This window comes from Hyperolius riggenbachi, chromosome 8 (assembly GCF_040937935.1).
Source record: "Hyperolius riggenbachi isolate aHypRig1 chromosome 8, aHypRig1.pri, whole genome shotgun sequence".
NCBI lineage: Eukaryota > Metazoa > Chordata > Amphibia > Anura > Hyperoliidae > Hyperolius > Hyperolius riggenbachi.
The window spans coordinates 153,611,761-153,635,611 of record NC_090653.1 but is presented as its reverse complement, the minus strand read 5'-3'; the positions used below and the strand labels follow the sequence as shown (position 1 = coordinate 153,635,611).

Genomic DNA, 23,851 nt, shown 5'->3' with positions numbered 1-23,851 from the left:
CCTGATATGTTGCATGCTTATTCAGTATCTATGGCTAAAGGAATTAAAAGCAGAGGATCAGCAGGATAGCCAGGCAATGTGCATTGCTTAAAACAAAATAAATATAGGTCAGCCTCCATATCCCTTCTTGCTTCAGTTGTTCTTTAAAGAGACTCCGTAACAAAAATTGCATCCTGTTTTTTATCATCCTACAAGTTCCAAAAGCTATTCTAATGTGTTCTGGCTTACTGCAGCACTTTGTACTATCACAGTCTCTGTAATAAATCAATGTATCTTTCCCTTGTCAGACTTGTCAGCCTGTGTCTGGAAGGCTGCCAAGTTCTTCAGTGTTGTGGTTCTGCTATGAACTCCCCCCTCAGGGGGGAAAGAAACACACAAATGATCTCTTGAGATTCAAAAGGAAGGCTGTATACAGCCTGATTGTGTATGGATGTATTTTCTATGTGTGGACATACTGTACATCAACCTACTTCCTGTTTTGGTGGCCATTTTGTTTGTTTACAAACAAACTTTTTAAAACTGTTTTTAACCACTTTTAATGCGGCGAGGAGCGGCGAAATTGTGACAGAGGGTAATAGGAGATGTCCCCTAACGCACTGGTATGTTTACTTTTGTGCGATTTTAACAATACAGATTCTCTTTAAGGTTTTAGTATGCGAGTCCTCGATCCAGTTGCTGGTAGCCTCCTGCGCAGTAAGAGAAAATCTTGAACTCCGCAGGATGCTCCCATCGCCGGGAGCGTGTTCAAGGACGGGCGCAGCCATCGACTGGCTGAATTGTCGAAAACGAAACTGAGTCGTTGCGGGGGACCTTGGGATCGGTTTGTCCCAGAGTGGGCACAGGACATCCACAGGGGGCCGGTAGAAGCCCAGGTAAGTTAAACTGGCTTTTTTGGAATCACTTTAGGTTTTCTTAAGGTAAGGAAAAAGCAATTATGTAGCGATTTGGTAGCAATTGTTAAGGAAGTAGGAGAAGCTTGGAAAAGTGAGGACATTGTACATTACCGCACAAAACTCTGATGGGAAAATGTAATCGTGAGTTTGTATCACATAAAATAAGGTCCAACCACAATATGCGAAAGTGGATGGAACCGGAGAAAGACATCTGTGAAACTAACTATAAAACGTAATGGGAAGTTCCTGTTTTTTATTATATATTTATTATTTTAATGTAATGTGTACTCTTACTGTGATGGTTCCTCTTCTACTTCCTTCCCAAAGAGCAATACTAGGTAGCACACGCACCTAGCATTAGTAATGGGAACCAGTGAAGGCAGGACAAAAGTCACCGTCCCAGATCCGATATGAGTGCTTAGGAAAGACTCACCCTATACTACAGAAAGTATTGGCGGGACTGGTAGTCAAAGCAGGGCAGCGCTAGTTACCAGTAACCTCACTCTTTGCTTTTTGTTTCCACCTGAAGAAAAAAGTTAAGAATAAAATAAAGACTTGTACCAGTTTTTTTTTCTTTTTATGTTGACTATTTTATAGTAGTTTTTGCAGTTTTTCATCCCTTTTCTTCTGTTCTGCTAGGAGAGTCAGTAATTCATGAGTCTGGGCTCTCCCAGTGGTCTCATTTGAAATGTTATGAAGCCCTTTGCTCTTTTTCCAGCAGACGCTAATAATTCCACAGCAATCCATCTAGATTATTATGTAATTAAGGATGCAGATATTAATTCCACCATCATGCACAGAGCAGTTCATAGATGTGGCAGCAAGTGCCATTATTAAAACTAAATCAAAGAAATTCTATCCAAAAAACTCATTGCTATGTTCAGTGATAACATAGATATCTTGCTGATTCTCTCAAGGCTTCCATTTTTCCATTAATTAAAACAGCCGCTATCTTTTTATATTAGAAGCAGAAGGCCCTACATGAGACACAGAAGTCCCACACGGTAATGCTAATAACGCTTATGAGATCAGAAGTACAGCTGTTTATGCCATTCAGAATATCACACAATTTTTGCACTATTTTGCTGCAGACAGGCAAAACATTCAGGAAAATCAAACTGCCATTTCCATTAAAGAAAAAGGTCTTTACAATTTTTTTATTCTAGAGACCAAACCCTGGTAGTGATTGACTGGGTTGGAGTACAAATTGTGTGTACTGGTGAAGTGTTCCTGCAAGGTCACAGCTTACACAAGGAAAGGTAAAGGAGACCAGTTACCTAGCAAGTGCCACACTGTCTAAATCTCCCAAAAACATGCCAGATGAAACGCGACTGAAGCGGCTGATAATGACCGATACCTCTCAACCACTCAGCCAGCGAGCGACCCCTCCCAACAGATTGCTTTGGCTAAGCTATGGCCGGAGAGCATTGTTCTACTTACTAACCCGGCTTAAGGTCACTCCCATGCTGCTCCGTGGCCTCCCACTCCCCCCCCCCCTTGCTTAGAAACAGAACATGTTGCCAGCCTGCAGGCTGGTGACATAACTGTCAGCCTCGGCCCTGGGCAGCATTAGATTACCTGATAGCCCCTGACTCCACGAGAGCATCCATCATGCACCTGTCCAGCACATCCCCGGCCACTATTGCATGCCGGCAGATGTGGCATTCCCGGCCACTGGTGCCGGCCATGGCATGTGGCGTTACCAACAGCCAGAGCATGCCAGGGCGCGCAGGATTCACAAGCACTGTGAACCGTGGGCATTGCAGCATTGTAACAGGTGCAATTGGATTTCCTTCGAGGAAACAGGAGTTACGGAGCAGCTCTCATAGGCAAGTTAATTTAACGCTGCTGCCCCCCGCCCCCTTCAAAGCGCACATCATTTATGAACCTCTCTCCAAGGGGGAGGTTTTCTAGTGTGTCCCTGGAAATGTCCCCTTCCCTGTCACCATATTCCCGATGCCTATCAGTAATACCTGATCTATCTCTTCACCTGCAAGGATTTGTCCCTGGAGAGATGTCCCCTAACTAAATGTCCTGAAAACCAGGGGCACATTTGATTCTCTGGGGTGGGGGTGTTGCAAATTGGCTACGTACACTAGTCTGGCACATCTGTAAAAATTAAGTTCACGTTCTGGCCCACGAGTCAAAAAGTTTGCCCACCCTCGATTTGGTCTGTGTACAAAGCTTAACTGCAGAGTATATTCTTTATCTTTCAGAACTCAAAACATTTTGTGTAGATTACACAATTAATAGGAGAAATTATATATATATTTTTTAAATAAAACATTCATTTGCTGTACAAAGAATGGATGACGGTAGAGAATACACAGTTTAATTGTACAGTTAAAAAACACCGGATAGGGTTTTTATAGTGTGCACAGGAACCACCAATACAATAGGAGTATTACATGTATGTGCTAGGATGTTAGTGCCTAGTTAGTTAATGCCCTAGTCTGAACCATTATACAAAAATATGCATGAAAAAAAAATGTTGCAAGACATTTTGATTTTGCAATATATGTATAGGCTACAATATGCAGCAAAATGTTAGCAGTCATCTGAACCACTAAATGCACAATAAATCCTTGTCTCCTTCGTTCATTCCTTTCCTAGAGAAAAACCGGCCTTGGCAATTCCCCTCTCAGCCATCCATGCCTTCTCCCCCCTCGTGCCACATCTCTGTCCATTGCCACGCCCATTTTGGGCCTCTGACGATGCCATAACCTGGAGTCTATACCAATACCTAAATGTCAAGTGAGGAGGGAGTTGGTTATCAAATCCACATGCAGAAAGGACTCACATTTGGGACTGCAGTCAGTGCTGCTGAGGTAGTAAGGCTACCTAGTGTGCAGCCTTACTACCAAAAAGGTACACCGTGACCTGCTACAGTGTCACTTTAAATACACCACATTATATGCTGCACAGGTGTGGTGGGCCTCAGACACAAGTGCTGCAGCTAGCATATCCACTAAGGTTATCTTGCACATTTGGGAAATGTGATCTGGAAATGTGACTTTTTATGGAGAGGGGGGAGCCGTAAATGAGTAAGTTGCCTAGGTTGTTAGCAAGAAGTGGTGGGTCTGGAAATATTTCCCTGAGCCTGTTGGCCCTGTATAGAATTCATTTTCACTAATTATAAGCTTCCTTCTCCCACCTGATGAGAACACACTACTCTTCATCTAATCAATCATTTGTATGTATATTAATCCCCCAACAAACATTTATGTTGTTTTTTCACCAGCTGTCTGTGTTTTCATATTCGCTATTTCTTGTTTGCAATTCAAAGGAAAAAGGTGTTCTGAAATCAACATTTCTTGTTATGTGTGTAATGTGCCTGGTGAAGGGGATTTAAGACCCTGAGGATTTCCGCTGAATTGAGCTATCAAATACTTAATCTACCACATGAAATAAAAAGACCTCACAGCAACTTAAAGGAATACTATCAATACCCAAGTATTCTAAAATGACAATGTACAAATAATGTATAAGTAGCTGTGTAAACATTTCCCTAATTTTCATGTTAAAAATCAGAGGCAAAAAATTTAATTCATTGTGTGTAGGATTTAGCTCTATTTGGACAAATCATTTGCAGTAGGGGAGTCTGCTTCAATGCACAGCCAGTGTCTTTTTTTTTTTTTTTTGCAGCTCTTTCTGACACACAGTTAAGCTGGCCATACACTGGCCCGATTTGCCGCCGTTTCGACAGCAGATTCGATCACTGGGATCGAATCTGCTGCTAATCGTTCGCGCTACACGACGAATTTCGATCCATTTCCTCCGATCCCGTCGATCGCTCTGTGCGGAAAATTACCGATCGCGCGCGGGTAGGGAGCGCATCGCTAGCGGCGTTCGAGTGCCCGACGACCGACGCAATAGAGAGGAAATACATTACCTGCTTCGCCGGCGCGACTGCCCCCGCTCTCACCGCTGTTTCTCCTCCGCTCTGGTCTCCGGCATGCTTCAGTTCCTCCTGCCCGGCAGGAAGTTTAAACAGTAAAGGGCGCTCTACTGTTTAAACTTCCTGCCGGGCAGGAAGAAGTAAAGCATGCCGGACCTGGAGACCAGAGCGGAGAAGACAGCGGAGACCTGGGGACTGGAGTTGCGCCGGCGGAGCAGGTAATGTATGCGGGCATGCGGGCGGTAGGAGCGGCGGCAGCACCACCACCACAACAGATTGTGAACAGTTTCAGGCTGAAATCGGTTCACAATCTGTTTGCAGTAAAGGTAGCCATACGATCCCTCTCTGATCAGATTCGATCAGAGAGGGATCTATCTGTTGGTCCAATCTGATGGCAAATCGACCAGTGTATGGCTACCTTTACACACAGAGATAACAGTGAGGGGATCCCCCTTCCCTCATTGTTCACTCTGCTGTCACAAAATGAGCAGACTGCCCTCAGTTCAGAGTGAAAGGAATTTGTTACAGTAAACAAAAGAGATAAGCTAATGGAAAGTATAAATCATTATTTACCAGCACTTCAGGAATTCTCTCAAACTCAGGTTCAAAAACACGTTAATAGATAGTGTCCCTTTAAGATGTATAATGAAAGTACAAGCTAAAAGATGGTTACCGCGTAAATCAGATCAGCAAATATGTCTGTAATGATGCCTATACATGGTACAAAAAAAATAATTGTTCAATGTTCCTGCTTATTTGACCAAAACGACTGAATGAAATTCGAGCCGCCGCACCGGAGGCTACCGGTCGTCTCCGGTGGCCGACCCGACCTGGCCAGGCTGCCAGGTCGGGCTCTTCTGCGCTCCAATCTGCGCCTCACGGGGGCGCGCTGACGTCATCGGACGTCCTCCGGGCTGTACTGCGCCGTCGTTGGAGCGCAGAAGAGCCCGACCTGGCAGCCGGCCTGGCCAGGTCGGGTCGGCCACCGGGAGCCTGCGGAGCGGTGGCGAGGGCACCTCCTGCCAGCCACGGGCTGGAGGAAGCCCCAGGTGAGTGGATATGGATTTTTATTTTTTTTTCCCACTCCCTGAACCTTCCTTTTAAAGGCATGCCCATGAGAGGTGCTCGGAGTCCCTTAACAACATTTGCTATTCTGATCAACTGAAAGTCATGTTCCCTTTACACTTCCATCATCAAGCCCACACCTCGGTAAGCATGCAAACACTACTTCATTCAAGTTGACACTTTTTGGACAATTTGCAATTTACAAACATGAAACGGTTATGTGTGCAATAATTCAGCTAATGAAGAAAATGAGTGGAGCTCAGCCCATAAACTCACAGTTTCACAGTTAAGACATCTGGTTTCATTGGTTAGAGTCCCCTGGAAGATTTCATGAACCCAGGTGAGGTCCGCTTTGTCAGGTTCCTGAAGCTCTAAGCTCCCATTCTGCAGCTTGCCATTCTGAGTCTCTTGTTTCTTCTCCTCTTGCAGCAGGTCGGCAATAGTGTTCAGAAGGTAGTTTAGAAATTCATGGGCATCCTGCTGCATGTAGTTGTCAAACAATTCTGTATGTGGCAGAAAAAAATGGGCAACACTGAAAGTGAGAGTTCAGATTTCATTACAGTATAAGTCCACACATTGCAAAACTATAACCACAGTATTGTGAATGTATTATGTGCATATCGTAAAAAAACACATTTTATGGGTACCACCTTGACTTGACTCCAGACATTCAGCACTAGCCAACCCTTCGTGCATAACAAACATAAGGATTATTCAAGAAAGTACTAATGGCAATGGTATATGTATAGCATAGTATCTCCAGCTACCCAATCACCCATCAACTCTTCTGATTTACTGTCCGTAGACTAGGAAAATGTCTGGATGGTATGAGTCACTTGCTCTGCTAAATAATAAAATGCATACATTACTAGAGTATTCAACGGCAGATTTCTGAATAAATCTGCAAAATATTGATAACTGTCATAAAACCTTGTATGGTCATATTAAAAGTAGCCTTACACCATGTAATCTTTCCAAACACTGATTTAACTATTGGAAGATAATAACTGAACGTTAAATCATGTTTCAAATGATAACATAAAATTCTCTATTTTGACGACTTGGTTGTTGTTTTTATTATTATTATTATTACTCTGTTATTCCAGATTGTTGTAAGTATGTGTTATGAGTGCAGAAGAATAATGCTGGTATGTAAATTAACCACATCCCTCATACATAGCTGTCTAGCAGGCAATGCTTGATATTCTTGCCTGAAAAGACAGCTTACCACTGGTTGCATGTGCCTGCCATTTGAATTCATATAGCTGACAGACTTCCACAGGGATCTTCAGTCGGTTATCTAAATGGGCCAGCTAGAAATTGTAAACCAGAAATGCTGCGGGCATGAAACTGACAATCTCTACATGTACAAGTCAGGTTTGTCCATTCTGGAAAGCAATGGAGATGTGTAAATGGGTCTGGTGCAGTGAAATAGATAGCAGCAGACAGTGTGTGAAAATAAACTAGTACAAGAAGACATTTGTTTATTGGATTAAAATGAAAACGTATATGCGGACATTTCCATTATTGGGCGTTCATCCTCAACAGGGTGCATTTAGTTGTTAATACTGGATCGATTGGTTGTCTGGATTAGTGGCCCATGGTATTGAACATCGTAGGTTGCACCAGAGCGTGCGTGTGCGTGTGCGTGAGTGCGTGTGTGTGACAAACCTAAAGTCATCTTCACCCACCCTGCCCAATAACAATGGGTGGAGAAGCTTTAAAGAGAACCCGAGGTGGGATTTAATTATGTTAGTGGGGCACAGAGGCTGGTTGTGCACACTAACACCAGCCTCTGTTGCCCCATGGTGTGCCTCCAGGACCCCCCTGTGCGCCGCTATACCCCCCACAGCGTGTCACCAGCACAATGTTTACCTATGCCTGTCTGTTAGCGCCGCTCCTCCGCCTCCTCCGTATCGGCGCTACCCGCCCGCGTCACTTCCTTCCAATCAGCGGGAGGGAAGGGACGTGGGCGGGTAGCGCCGATATGGAGGAGCGGCGCTAACAGACAGGCATAGGTAAACATTGTGCTGGCGACACGCTGCGTGTCACTTGCACTGCGGGGGTATAGTGGCGCGCAGGGGGGTCCTGGAGGCACACCATGGGGCAACAGAGGCTGGTGTTAGTGTGCCCAACCAGCCTCTGTGCCCCACTAACGTAATTAAATCCCACCTCGGGTTTTCTTTAAGCTTGTGATATAGAGGATTCTCTGTCACTTAATCTGTAGCATTAGCTCTCAGCAAGTTCAGGTTTTTGCAAAATGCTGTAAGTTCGAAGCTCAACTAAAAAATGTTTTGTTCCTTGAGACCTTTGATAAGCAGTTTTGAAAAAATAAAACAAATGCACACTGTAGTGAAACAGCTTCATATCCAATGTTGGACTTTTCCAAATTTCTACATATACAGGTCCTTCTTAAAAAATTAGCATATTGTGATTAAAGTTCATTATTTTCTGTAATGTACCGATAAACAGACTTTCGTCTATTTTAGATTCATTACACATAACTGAAGTAGTTCAAGCATTTTATTGTTTTAATATTGATGATTTTGGCATACAGCTCATGAAAACCCAAAATTCCTATCTCAAAAAAATTAGCATATCATGAAAAGGTTCTCTAAACGAGCTATTAACCTAATCCTCTGAATCAACTAATTAACTCTAAACACCTGCAAAAGATTCCTGAGGCTTTTAAAAACTGCCAGCCTGATTCATTACTCAAAACCGCAATCATGGGTAAGACTGCCGACCTGACTGCTGTCCAGAAGGCCATCATTGACACCCTCAAGCAAGAGGGTAAGACACAGAAAGAAATTTCTGAACGAATAGGCTGTTCCCAGAGTGCTGTATCAAGGCACCTCAGTGGGAAGTCTGTGGGAAGGAAAAAGTGTGGCAGAAAACGGTGCACAACGAGAAGAGGTGACTGGACCCTGAGGAAGATTGTGGAGAAGGACCGATTCCAGACCTTGGGGGACCTGCGGAAGCAGTGGACTGAGTCTGAAGTAGAAACATCCAGAGCCACCGTGTACAGGCGTGTGCAGCAAATGGGCTACAGGTGCCGCATTCCCCAGGTCAAGCCACTTTTGAACCAGAAATAGCGGCAGAAGCGCCTGACCTGAGCTACAGAGAAGCAGCACTGGACTTGTTGCTCAGTGGTCCAAAGTACTTTTTCGGATGGAAGCAACTTTTGCATGTCATTCGGAAATCAAGGTGCCAGAGTCTGGAGGAAGACTGGGGAGAGGGAAATGCCAAAATGCCTGAAGTCCAGTGTCAAGTACCCACAGTCAGTGATGGTCTGGGGTGCCATGTTAGCTGCTGGTGTTGGTCCACTGCGTTTTATCAAGGGCAGGGTCAATGCAGCTAGCTATCAGGAGATTTTGGAGCATTTCATGCTTCCATCTGCTGAAAAGCTTTATGGAGATGAAGATTTAATTTTTCAGCACGACCTGGCACCTACTCACAGTGCCAAAACCACTGGTAAATGGTTTACTGACCATGGGATTACTGCCAATTCCCCTGACCTGAACCCCATAGAGAATCTGTGGGATATTGTGAAGAGAAAGTTGAGAGACGCAAGACCCAACACTCTAGATGAGCTTAAGGCCACTATCGAAGCATCCTGGGCCTCCATAACACCTGAGCAGTGCCACAGGCTGATTGCCTCCATGCCACGCCACATTGAAGCAGTAATTTCTGCAAAAGGATTCTCGACCAAGTATTGAGTGCATAACTGAACATAATTATTTGAAGGTTGACTTTTTTTGTTTTAAAAACACTTTTCTTTTATTGGTCGGATGAAATATGCTAATTTTTTGAGATAGGAATTTTGGGTTTTCATGAGCTGTATGCCAAAATCATCAGTATTAAAACAATAAAAGGCTTAAACTACTTCAGTTGTGTGTAATGAATCTAAAATATATGAAAGTCTAATGTTTATCAGTACATTACAGAAAATAATGAACTTTATCACAATATGCTAATTTTTTGAGAAGGACCAGTATAAATCATCAAAGATCAGAACATGCTGTGTGCCCAAAAGTCCACTAGGAGGCATAAGCTCTCTCTGAGTCACTGATTTCAAGCTCACTGGAAAACCAAACAATTCTTTGTACAGCAAAGAACCTTGTGTTTTATGCAGGAGGTGCTGGCATGGATCCCCACAGAAGACAATATGGAGTAATGTTTGTTGACCCATAGCTCTCAAAAGTAGTTTACATTTAGCTGTCATGTGGAGATGCAGCAATGGCTAATTAAATAGCCACAGAATACCTATTGTTCCTTGCACTGCATCACTAAGCAAGTTTGTCTAGTGCAGGTGTGGACATTTGACAATCCTACCAGCTGTGTACTTCAAGGCTGAATGAGACTACATGTAACTGAATGCAATTGGTCAGGTGGGTCGGCGGTACCTACCTTTTCCAGTTCATGACAGACCAAAATAAAAACTTAACTTGCTTGTGACATCACAGATTGCCATTTCTGTAACTAGTACTGGACACTGTGCATGAGGTCTTGAAAAGAACCTCAATATTTCGCAATATTAAAGGACCACTATTGCAAAAACATTGTACAATTAAAAATACATGTTTATAAGAAGTCTCTCCCAGAGAAAAATAAATTATGTTTCTCCTATGTTGCTTTCACCTTCAGTAGGCAGTAAAAATCAGCTTTTGGACTAGTCCATTTCCTTACGGGAGATTTCTCAACATTTCCTTTTCTTCCTTAGAAAATCACTCTATGGAAAGGCTCTATATACAGATCTATATCTACTCGCGTGCACACCATTTTGTCAGCTGGACTGAGCAACTGACATTCACAGTAAGTGGACTAGCCCAAAACTTGTCAGATCTGTCAGACTTTTACTAGCTACTGTTAAGGGACAGCAACAAAGCAAAAAATCATTTATAGTGCATTTTATTCAGGAACAAATGCATTTTAAATGTTATAAATTTTTGCAACATGTCAGTGATGCATGTGACCTTGGGCCGCTAACATTATGGCACAAACTAAAAGGTAAGGGTGGGTTTTATGGAAAAGAAAACAAACTCAGTTGTGGCCCCATTGGTTTGCCTGTAAGCGATCCCATTTCTATGTTCCTAACAGTAATCTTCTCAAGCTTTCCATAGTTTGCAAACATTTTAAACAGATGCTTTAATCATTTCATGATTAAGGTGACTTACAGCAATATTTGTAGTCAGTTTAGAAACATTTGTTCAGATCAAATAATGTACATATTCTGACCACAAGAGTGCAGCATTGTTCATGAAAGCTATTGAATGAAGGACTAACTACTTACATAACTCATGTAAACCCCAACTGACTGGAAGAAGCTGCTCAGCTATCAAATTCAAGAAGGTGCACATTCAGGTTTTATAGTGCCTCCTACATTATTTAAACAGGAGATGTGAATTCATAGATATCTGTTTGAAGTATCTAGATAACACCTAGATACAAATGTGGTTTTGATGCTCAGGACCCAGTGTAAGTGCTTTCAGCAGTGGCCAGGGGAAAGCACAGGCACTTTGACAGGTCTGCTGGCGAGCCAAACCGGAACTTCTCCGAAAGGACTTCTTGGCCAAAGTATATTTGTTCATTTGCCAGGACATCAGACAGTGCTGCCTTAAAAATGTGACTATATAGCTCATAGTTCCCCTGTCCTCAAGGCCCACCAACAGTACATGTTTTGCAGGAAACCACAAACATTCACAGGTGGAGCAATTAGTGCCTCAGCAGAGCCGATGAACTACTTTTGTGGATTTCCACAAAACATGCACTGGTGGTGGGCCTTGAGGACAGGGTTGGGGAACACTGAATCATGGCTGCTTTGTTAACCACTTGAGGACCCAGCCTTTACCCCCACTTAAGGACCAGCGTGGTTTTTTATGATCTGTGCTGGGTGGGCTCTGCAGCCCGCGGCACAGATCAGGTTGCAGGCAGAGCGATCAGATCACCCCCCCCTTTTTCCCCCCTATGGGGATGATGTGCAGGGGGGGGGGGGGTCTGATCGCTCCTGCCTGCCTGGGTGTTGCAGGGGGGGGACCCTTCAAAGCCCCCCTCCTCGGCGAAATCCCCCCCCCCCTCTCCCCCCTGGTGATCGGGGCTGCACAGGACGCTATCCGTCCTGTGCAGCCTCTGTCACATGGCAGCGATCCCCGGCCGCTGATTGGCCGGGGATCGCCGGTCTGCCTTACGTAAACAAAGGAGACAAACGTCTCCTGCTGATCGCGGCTCGCAGACTATTCACAGAGACCCGCTCCGTGATCTAACAGGAAACCTTTCCTGCACCTGGCGACGCAGATGTGCATCGCTGGTCCTCCAGCTACCACTTTGCTAGTGTTGGGCGAACAGTGTTCGCCACTGTTCGGGTTCTGCAGAACATCACCCTGTTCGGGTGATGTTCGAGTTCGGCCGAACACCTGACGGTGCTCGGCCAAACCGTTCGGCCATATGGCCGAACTAAGAGCGCATGGCCGAACGTTCCCCGAACGTTCGGCTAGCGCTGTGATTGGCCGAACGGGTCACGTGGTTCGGACCCGAACGCGCTCTGATTGGCCGAACGGTCACGTGGTTCGGGTAAATAAATACCCGAACCACGTCATATCTCCGCCATTTGTCTGTGGGTTTAGCTTTGGGTAGGCAGGCAGGGTAGTTCGCGCTCCAGCCACGCTAGCCAGGGTCCCCCCTGTCATTGTGTCACTGCTGGGAACAGTAGTACACCGCTTGCTCAGCCACACTATATAGCATTCTGTTTACTGCCACTCTGTGTACCTCGCTCAGCCACACTATATAGCATTCTGTTTACTGCCACTCTGTGTCTGCTGGGAATAGTAGTACACCGCTTGCTCAGCCACACTATATAGCATTCTGTTTACTGCCACTCTGTGTACCTCGCTCAGCCACACTATATAGCATTCTGTTTACTGCCACTCTGTGTCTGCTGGGAATAGTGGTACACCGCTCGCTCAGCCACACTATATAGCATTCTGTTCACTGTTCTGTGTCTGCTTGGAATAGTGGTACACCGCTCGCTCAGCCACACTATATAGCATTCTGTTTACTGTTCTGTGTCTGCTGGGAATAGTGGTACACCGCTCGCTCAGCCACACTATATAGCATTCTGTTTACTGTTCTGTGTCTGCTGGGAATAGTGGTACACCGCTCGCTCAGCCACACTATATAGCATTCTGTTCACTGTTCTGTGTCTGCTGGGAATAGTGGTACACCGCTCGCTCAGCCACACTATATAGCATTCTGTTTACTGTTCTGTGTCTGCTGGGAATAGTGGTACACCGCTCGCTCATCCACACTATATAGCATTCTGTTCACTGTTCTGTGTCTGCTGGGAATAGTGGTACACCGCCCGCTCAGCCACACTATATAGCATTCTGTTCACTGTTCTGTGTCTGCTGGGAATAGTGGTACACCGCTCGCTCAGCCACACTATATAGCATTCTGTTCACTGTTCTGTGTCTGCTGGGAACAGTAGTACACCGCTCGCTCAGCCAGAGTATATAGCATTGTGTTTACTGCCACTCTGTGTACACCGCTCAGCCAGACTATATACCATTGTTTACTGACACTCTGTGTACACCGCTCAGCCAGACTATATACCATTGTTTACTGACACTCTGTGTACACCGCTCAGCCAGACTATATACCATTGTTTACTGCCACTCTGATTCTGCTGGGAACAGTAGTACACCGCTCGCTCAGCCAGACTATATAGCATTGTGTTTACTGCCACTCTGTGTACACCGCTCAGCCAGACTATATACCATTGTTTACTGACACTCTGTGTACACCGCTCAGCCAGACTATATACCATTGTTTACTGCCACTCTGATTCTGCTGGGAACAGTAGTACACCGCTCGCTCAGCCAGACTATATACCATTGTTTACTGACACTATATAGCAGACTATATAGCATTGTGTGTACACCGCTCAGCCAGACTATATACCATTGTTTACTGACACTCTGTGTACACCGCTCAGCCAGACTATATACCATTGTTTACTGCCACTCTGATTCTGCTGGGAACAGTAGTACACCGCTCGCTCAGCCAGACTATATACCATTGTTTACTGACACTCTGTGTACACCGCTCAGCCAGACTATATACCATTGTTTACTGCCACTCTGATTCTGCTGGGAACAGTAGTACACCGCTCGCTCAGCCAGACTATATAGCATTGTGTTTACTGCCACTCTGTGTACACCGCTCAGCCACACTATATAGCATTGCGTACTCTGCCAGTCAGTGTGTATATTGCTGGGATCAGTAATACTCCACTCACCGTCAACCACTATATGAGCTCAACATGAGTTCCCCAGAGACCTCCGCTGTGAGCAGCACTCCCAACAACAGCAACAGCCAACGCCCCACGCAAGCTATAACATCCACCCCAGCAGCCAGTGGTCAGCAGCAGCCCTCCCCGGAGGAGAACGTTGTGTCCATCAGTCCGTCGCCAGAGCGATTAATGAGGGCTGCCATTGAGGAGATGATGGGGCCTGATGTGGAGGAGGAGGTCTGGCTCAGGCCAGCATCCCAAGTTAATGTTGAGGACGATGAGGGGTCTGTGTCTGGGGATGTTGGGGTGGCAGAGGTGGTGGGTGGGTCAGACTCAGGAGAAGAGTTGTATGATGAGGATGATGATCGGGACCATCTGTATGTGCCTCAGAGTCCGACCCCGGAAAACATGTTGTATCGTGTGTTTAGGTACTAAAATCTGCGTTCCCTCCCAGTAGTGTTGGGCGAACAGTGTTTGCCACTGTTCGGGTTCTGCAGAACATCACCCTGTTCGGGGTGACTATATAGCAGACTATATAGCATTGTGTTTAATGCCACTCTGTGTACACGGCTCAGCCACACTATATAGCATTGTGTTTACTTCCACTCTGTGTCTGCTGGGAACAGTAGTACACCGCTCACCCGCCACTGTATAGCATTGTGCTCTGTGTCACTGCTGACAATAGTGGTACACCGCTCACCCACCACTGTATAGCATTTCTGTACTGCCACTGTACTGCTGCCAGTCAGCGTGTACTTTAAGGATAAGTGAAATGAGGAAGAAATCCGGTGAAAGAGGGAGGGGCAAGGGAAGAGGTGTTTCCCCTGACGGTTCACGTACAGGCCACAGGGGAGCACCCAAGAAAACCCACTCAATACTGCCCATGTTGTCCAGGACAACAACCCTCACAGATCCAAAAGAACAGGACCAGATAATTACTTGGATGACCTCTCAAGCGTCCAGCAGTGGGTTAAGCAGCACCAGCACATCACGCACGAGGTCCGAGTCCTCAGCCAGTTAAAGTCTGGGCTTTCTTTGAAGACTGCACTGAGGATGTTACCATGGCGATTTGCAAGGTGTGCAAGACCCGCCTGAGCAGGGGGAAAAGTATTAACAACCTCTCCACCACCAGCATGAGCCGCCACATTCTATCCAAACATCCCACTCTGTGGGCAAACGCGGCAGGACAGGGTACCACCAGCAACACTGCCTCCCTTGGGTTCACCAGACTCACCACCAGACCCGCCTCAGCAGCAGCAGTAGCCCAGCCATTGCGTGGTTCACAACATTCACAAACATCAGACGATGCTGACACTGTCACTTTCCGGACTAGTGCTCTTGAGGTCTCCCAGTGTTCATCAAACACAACAACCAACAGCCCTTCGGTGTGCAGCGCTACGGTTGAGTTGTCTGTCTCTGAGATGTTTGAGCACAAGAGGAAATTGCCAGCAAATGACCCCCGGGCCGTGGCAGTAACAGCCAGCCAGCATAGCCAAGCTTCTGGCCTGCGAAATGCTGCCATATCGAGTGGTGGAGACAAACAGCTTCAAGGGCATGATGTCAGTGGCCATCCCACGTTACGTTGTTCCCAGCCGCTACCACTTTGCGCGCTCTGCAGTGCCTGAGTTGCATGAGCACGTGGTCAGCTAAATAACCCGAAGCTTGAAGAATGCCGTTGCCTGCAAGGTTCACCTCACCACTGACACCTGGACGAGTGCGTTCGGCCAGGGTCGATACATCTCCCTTACCGCGCACTGGGTGAACCTTGTGGAGCCTGGCAGCGATTCCTCACCTGCTACGGCGCGGGTGTTGCCCACGCCGCAAACAGCTGGATAACAACAGCAGCACCTACCTCTCTGACTCCTTCTCCTCCAACGCATCTCAAAGCTGTACCTCATCCGGAAATGCTAACCCAGCACCAGCAGCAGTAGGATCGTGGAAGCAGTGCAGCACAGCTGTTGGCATGCGTCAGCAAGCGTTGCTGAAGCTGATCTGCCTTGGGGATAAGCAGCACACAGGGGAGGAAATTTGGAGGGGAATAAAGGAACAGACGGATTTGTGGCTGGCACCGCTGGACCTGAAACCGGGCATGAAGCTAGACACCTGGCACGAACTGGCAATGTACGCAATAGAGGTGCTGGCTTGCCCGGCAGCCAGCGTTATGTCGGAACGCTGTTTCAGTGCTGCCGGAGGCATCATCACAGATCGGCGTATCCGCCTCTCCACAGAAAATGCAGACCGTCTGACTCAAATTAAAATGAATCAATCCTGGATTGGAAACGACTACGCAACACTCCTGGACCCCAACCAAGTAACATGACCGATGAACATCTGGGATGGTTTAGCGTTTCCGGTCCCTGTTTATTGAACCTCTCATCTGTATTACATTTATGACTGCATGGCGGCAAAAAGCATTGCTGCTATATCCGCACGCTTTTTGTCCTCATGCAAGGCCTGGGTTGTTGTGTCTCACAAAGCGTGGCCTTCTCCTCCTGCGCCTCCTCCTGTTCCATCACGTGTGCTGCTGCTGCTGCTGCTGGGTTACCGTTGCCGGTCCCTGTTTATGGAACCTCTTATCTTTATTACATTTATGACTACATGGCGGTACAAAGCATGCTATCCGCACGCTTTTTGTCCTCATGCAAGGCCTGGGTTGTTGTGTCTCACAAAGCGTGGCCTTCTCCTCCTGCGCCTCCTCCTGTTCCATCACGTGTGCTGCTGCTGCTGCTGCTGCTGCTGGGTTACCGTTGCCGCGTGGTCCCTGTTTATGGAACCTCTTATCTTTATTACATTTATGACTACATGGCGGTACAAAGCATGCTATCCGCACGCTTTTTGTCCTCATGCAAGGCCTGGGTTGTTGTGTCTCACAAAGCGTGGCCTTCTCCTCCTGCGCCTCCTCCTGTTCCATCACGTGTGCTGCTGCTGCTGCTGGGTTACCGTTGCCGCGTGGTCCCTGTTTATTGAACCTCTTATCTTTATTACATTTATGACTACATGGCGGTACAAAGCATGCTATCCGCACGCTTTTTGTCCTCATGCAAGGCCTGGGTTGTTGTGTCTCACAAAGCGTGGCCTTCTCCTCCTGCGCCTCCTCCTGTTCCATCACGTGTGCTGCTGCTGCTGCTGCTGCTGGGTTAGCGTTGCCGCGTGGTCCCTGTTTATTGAACCTCTTATCTTTATTACATTTATGACTACATGGCGGTACAAAGCATGCTATCCGCACGCTTTTTGTCCTCATGCAAGGCCTGGGTTGTTGTGTCTCACAAAGCGTGGCCTTCTCCTCCTGCGCCTCCTCCTGTTCCATCACGTGTGCTGCTGCTGGGTTAGCGTTGCCGCGTGGTCCCTGTTTATTGAACCACTTATCTTTATTACATTTATGACTGCATGGTGGTACAAAGCATGCTATCCGCACGCTTCTTGTCCTCATGCAAGGCCTGGGTTGTTGTGTCTCAAAGCGTGGCCTTCTCCTCCTGCGCCACCCTCCTCCTGTTCCATCACGTGTGCTGCTGCTGGGTTAGCATTACCGGTCCCTTTTCCTGGAACCTCTTATATGTATTACATTTATGACTGCATGCCGACAAAAAGCATGTTACCTGTGCAAAGAAAACAGACATTTCCAGCATTTAAAAGACAGTTTTCCCTTTGAAACTTTAAAATCGATTTTCTCAAAAACTATAAGCTCTTTTTGCTAAATTTTTTTTTCCTCTTGTACCCACTCCCAAGGTGCACATACCCTGTAAATTTGGGGTATGTAGCATGTAAGGAGGCTTTACAAACCACAAAAGTTCGGGTCCCCATTGACTTCCATTATGTTCGGAGTTCGGGTCGAACACCCGAACATCGCGGCCATGTTCGGCCTGTTCGGCCCGAACCCGAACATCTAGATGTTCGCCCAACACTACACTTTGCCGCCGCACGGTATGAGTGTGCGGTCGGCAAGTGGTTAAATTGTTTTATAGAGCCTGATGTCTTCAAGTAGAATGGGGCTTGCAAAAAAATCTTAAAGAGAATCTGTATTGTTAAAATCGCACAAAAGTAAACATACCAGTGTGTTAGGGGACATCTCCTATTCCCCTCTGTCACAATTTTGCAGCTCCCCGCCGCATTAAAAGTAGTCAAAAACAGTTTTTAAAAGTTTGTTTATAAACAAACAAAATGGCCACCAAAACAGGAAGTAGGTTGATGTACAGTATGTCCACACATACATCCATACTCAAGCAGGCTGCATACAGCTGTCCTTTTGAATCTCAAGAGATCATTTGTGTTTCTTTCCTCCTGCAGCTCTCACCCACTGAAGCGTTACAGGCTGATTGTTTCTTCCTGCAGACAGCTCTGCCCGTGTCTGTAATTCCTCAGCATGTGACTCCTTTCACAATAGAGGATTTATCCAGCTTGTAGAAAATAAGAGAGCAGAGAAAAGCTGGCTAATGTAAATAACACACACACACACACACACACACACACACACACACACACACACACACACACACACACACACACACACACACACACACACACACACACACACACACACACACACACACACACACACACAGGAGTGTGCCTGGAGGGGGGCGTGCTTAGCAGATCAACATTGAAGAGTTGGCAGCCTTCCAGACACAGGGCGACAAGTCCGACAGGGGAAAGATACATTGAGTTATTACAGAGACGGTGATAGTAGAAAGTGCTGCAGTAAGCCAGAGCACATTAGAATAGGTTTAGGAACTTGTAGGATGGTAGAAAACAGGATGAAATTTTTGTTAGAGTCTCTTTAAGTAAGAGGGATAGGGAGGAAGCCTAAGTCATACTTAAATAAACAACAGCAGTTGCCCGACGTCTGTGCTGAAGCTCTGCCTCTAATATGTCTAAGGCTGTGTACTCACCACCCGACGGCTCCTGCAACATCCCCTTGAGAACGGTCGTCAGTGATGCCTCTTCCTTTCAGCAGGTGTGTACGACGTCATGCGACACTACACACCGGGAGCGAACGAGACTTCAAGTGATCGCAGTACTTTACGCGGGAGTCGTCAGGGATCTTAACGATCCAATGTGATGGTCGTTACTGCGGCGCAACGCTAAGAGACATTCACATGGTCGTGCGCCTGTACACATGTCGCAATATCGCAGAAACGAAACCTTGGTGCTCAAAAAATCATCAGCCATTGGGGAAATCGCTACATGGGTACATAGCTTAATGTGTTATTTTCCCTGCACAGGAATTTTAATTCCCCTCATAATTTGTGTGCGGGGAACTGCTGCAAGTTTAGCCGTAAAGCTCAGCATGACAGCCAGGCAACTGGCACTATGAATATGGCAGCCTCTGTATTCCTTTCTCTTCAGGCTACTTTTAAAACGCTTTGGAGATGACTTGCCCAATTCATAAGTTTACACTATAACCTGTTTAGTCCATCTTGACGCAGAGAATTTAAATGTGTGCATTAAACACCAAGTGAACACCTGACATAACTGGCTGAGCAAATTTGGCCTAATTGGCTATTCATGAGGCAATGCTCATGCAAATATGCATTTGCTTTCGCATGCCAACTATTGCAGGGTCCATTGAACCAATGCCGCAAAGCGGTTTGCCCTGCGGGAATTAGTTCATGCTATACAGCACTATCCAGGAGCGCCTCGGGGAGGCTTCCCAATGCCCCCATACAACCGGGGGACCGCGGGGTCCCAGGCGCTCTCACTGCCTGGGAACCACAGCAGCACCCCGGAGGGGGGAGGCTGGGTGGCGCAGGCGGCCCCCCCAAGCGTGGCCAGCGCCGGGGAGAGCCATCCGCACCTTTCACCTCCCAATATTTAAAAACAAGCACTTACCTTAACTCTTTCCCTTGGAGGCGGGTGGCGGATGGCTCATTCCAGGTAGTGTGAGTCCTGGAGTGGGCTGTCAGTGCCTGTCCTCCACCCCCCCTTGGAGTGCAGTGTGTGAGCCAGCCCTGAGCTCCAAAGCTCAGTGCGACCCATGCTTCATTCCTTTCCTTTTCAAATGTGTTGCACCCAAGCTATGCTCAGCAGCAGAACGCAATGGACGTCAAGGTAAGTGCCTGTTTTTAAATATTGGGAGGTGAAAGGTGCGGATGGCTCTCCCCGGCGCTGGCCACGCTTGGGGGGGGCCGCCTGCGCCACCCAGCCTCCCCCCTCCGGGGTGCTGCTGTGGTTCCCAGGCAGTGAGAGCGCCTGGGACCCCGCGGTCCCCCGGTTGTATGGGGGCATTGGGAAGCCTCCCCGAGGCGCTCCTGGATAGTGCTGTATAGCATGAACTAATTCCCGCAGGGCAAACCGCTTTGCGGCATTGGTTCAATGGACCCTGCATTAGTTGGCATGCGAAAGCAAATGCATATTTGCATGAGCATTGCCTCATGAATAGCCAATCAGGCCAAATTTGCTCAGCCAGTTGTGTCAGGTGTTCACTTGGTGTTTAATGCACACATTTAAATTCTCTGTGCAGCGATTTGTGAATTTCTTTCCCTTGGAGGCGGGTGGCGGATGGCTCATTCCAGGTAGTGTGAGTCCTGGAGTGGGCTGTCAGTGCCTGTCCTCCACCCCCCCTTGGAGTGCAGTGTGTGAGCCAGCCCTGAGCTCCAAAGCTCAGTGCGACCCATGCTTCATTCCTTTCCTTTTCAAATGTGTTGCACCCAAGCTATGCTCAGCAGCAGAACGCAATGGACGTCAAGGTAAGTGCCTGTTTTTAAATATTGGGAGGTGAAAGGTGCGGATGGCTCTCCCCGGCGCTGGCCACGCTTGGGGGGGGCCGCCTGCGCCACCCAGCCTCCCCCCTCCGGGGTGCTGCTGTGGTTCCCAGGCAGTGAGAGCGCCTGGGACCCCGCGGTCCCCCGGTTGTATGGGGGCATTGGGAAGCCTCCCCGAGGCGCTCCTGGATAGTGCTGTATAGCATGAACTAATTCCCGCAGGGCAAACCGCTTTGCGGCATTGGTTCAATGGACCCTGCATTAGTTGGCATGCGAAAGCAAATGCATATTTGCATGAGCATTGCCTCATGAATAGCCAATCAGGCCAAATTTGCTCAGCCAGTTGTGTCAGGTGTTCACTTGGTGTTTAATGCACACATTTAAATTCTCTGTGCAGCGATTTGTGAATTTCTTTCCCTTGGAGGCGGGTGGCGGATGGCTCATTCCAGGTAGTGTGAGTCCTGGAGTGGGCTGTCAGTGCCTGTCCTCCACCCCCCCTTGGAGTGCAGTGTGTGAGCCAGCCCTGAGCTCCAAAGCTCAGTGCGACCCATGCTTCATTCCTTTCCTTTTCAAATGTGTTGCACCCAAGCTATGCTCAGCAGCAGAACGCAATGGACGTCAAGGTAAGTGCCTGTTTTTAAATATTGGGAGGTGAAAGGTGCGGATGGCTCTCCCCGGCGCTGGCCACGCTTGGGGGGGGCCGCCTGCGCCACCCAGCCTCCCCCCTCCGGGGTGCTGCTGTGGTTCCCAGGCAGTGAGAGCGCCTGGGACCCCGCGGTCCCCCGGTTGTATGGGGGCATTGGGAAGCCTCCCCGAGGCGCTCCTGGATAGTGCTGTATAGCATGAACTAATTCCCGCAGGGCAAACCGCTTTGCGGCATTGGTTCAATGGACCCTGCATTAGTTGGCATGCGAAAGCAAATGCATATTTGCATGAGCATTGCCTCATGAATAGCCAATCAGGCCAAATTTGCTCAGCCAGTTGTGTCAGGTGTTCACTTGGTGTTTAATGCACACATTTAAATTCTCTGTGCAGCGATTTGTGAATTTCTTTCCCTTGGAGGCGGGTGGCGGATGGCTCATTCCAGGTAGTGTGAGTCCTGGAGTGGGCTGTCAGTGCCTGTCCTCCACCCCCCCTTGGAGTGCAGTGTGTGAGCCAGCCCTGAGCTCCAAAGCTCAGTGCGACCCATGCTTCATTCCTTTCCTTTTCAAATGTGTTGCACCCAAGCTATGCTCAGCAGCAGAACGCAATGGACGTCAAGGTAAGTGCCTGTTTTTAAATATTGGGAGGTGAAAGGTGCGGATGGCTCTCCCCGGCGCTGGCCACGCTTGGGGGGGGCCGCCTGCGCCACCCAGCCTCCCCCCTCCGGGGTGCTGCTGTGGTTCCCAGGCAGTGAGAGCGCCTGGGACCCCGCGGTCCCCCGGTTGTATGGGGGCATTGGGAAGCCTCCCCGAGGCGCTCCTGGATAGTGCTGTATAGCATGAACTAATTCCCGCAGGGCAAACCGCTTTGCGGCATTGGTTCAATGGACCCTGCATTAGTTGGCATGCGAAAGCAAATGCATATTTGCATGAGCATTGCCTCATGAATAGCCAATCAGGCCAAATTTGCTCAGCCAGTTGTGTCAGGTGTTCACTTGGTGTTTAATGCACACATTTAAATTCTCTGTGCAGCGATTTGTGAATTTCTTTCCCTTGGAGGCGGGTGGCGGATGGCTCATTCCAGGTAGTGTGAGTCCTGGAGTGGGCTGTCAGTGCCTGTCCTCCACCCCCCCTTGGAGTGCAGTGTGTGAGCCAGCCCTGAGCTCCAAAGCTCAGTGCGACCCATGCTTCATTCCTTTCCTTTTCAAATGTGTTGCACCCAAGCTATGCTCAGCAGCAGAACGCAATGGACGTCAAGGTAAGTGCCTGTTTTTAAATATTGGGAGGTGAAAGGTGCGGATGGCTCTCCCCGGCGCTGGCCACGCTTGGGGGGGGCCGCCTGCGCCACCCAGCCTCCCCCCTCCGGGGTGCTGCTGTGGTTCCCAGGCAGTGAGAGCGCCTGGGACCCCGCGGTCCCCCGGTTGTATGGGGGCATTGGGAAGCCTCCCCGAGGCGCTCCTGGATAGTGCTGTATAGCATGAACTAATTCCCGCAGGGCAAACCGCTTTGCGGCATTGGTTCAATGGACCCTGCATTAGTTGGCATGCGAAAGCAAATGCATATTTGCATGAGCATTGCCTCATGAATAGCCAATCAGGCCAAATTTGCTCAGCCAGTTGTGTCAGGTGTTCACTTGGTGTTTAATGCACACATTTAAATTCTCTGTGCAGCGATTTGTGAATTTCTTTCCCTTGGAGGCGGGTGGCGGATGGCTCATTCCAGGTAGTGTGAGTCCTGGAGTGGGCTGTCAGTGCCTGTCCTCCACCCCCCCTTGGAGTGCAGTGTGTGAGCCAGCCCTGAGCTCCAAAGCTCAGTGCGACCCATGCTTCATTCCTTTCCTTTTCAAATGTGTTGCACCCAAGCTATGCTCAGCAGCAGAACGCAATGGACGTCAAGGTAAGTGCCTGTTTTTAAATATTGGGAGGTGAAAGGTGCGGATGGCTCTCCCCGGCGCTGGCCACGCTTGGGGGGGGCCGCCTGCGCCACCCAGCCTCCCCCCTCCGGGGTGCTGCTGTGGTTCCCAGGCAGTGAGAGCGCCTGGGACCCCGCGGTCCCCCGGTTGTATGGGGGCATTGGGAAGCCTCCCCGAGGCGCTCCTGGATAGTGCTGTATAGCATGAACTAATTCCCGCAGGGCAAACCGCTTTGCGGCATTGGTTCAATGGACCCTGCATTAGTTGGCATGCGAAAGCAAATGCATATTTGCATGAGCATTGCCTCATGAATAGCCAATCAGGCCAAATTTGCTCAGCCAGTTGTGTCAGGTGTTCACTTGGTGTTTAATGCACACATTTAAATTCTCTGTGCAGCGATTTGTGAATTTCTTTCCCTTGGAGGCGGGTGGCGGATGGCTCATTCCAGGTAGTGTGA

The 23,851-nt window shown here is 48.1% G+C and overlaps 1 protein-coding gene across 1 annotated transcript in view; it reads right to left on the bottom strand.

Annotated features, from left to right (window-relative positions):
• LOC137527133 (ubiquitin carboxyl-terminal hydrolase 12-like) overlaps window positions 1-23,851 on the bottom strand; it is a 156,443-nt gene that overhangs the window by 51,875 nt on the left and 80,717 nt on the right. The window contains exon 4 of the mRNA XM_068247564.1: window positions 6,133-6,359. Coding sequence (XP_068103665.1) covers window positions 6,133-6,359 — 227 coding nt within the window. The remainder of the gene's footprint in view (window positions 1-6,132; window positions 6,360-23,851) is intronic.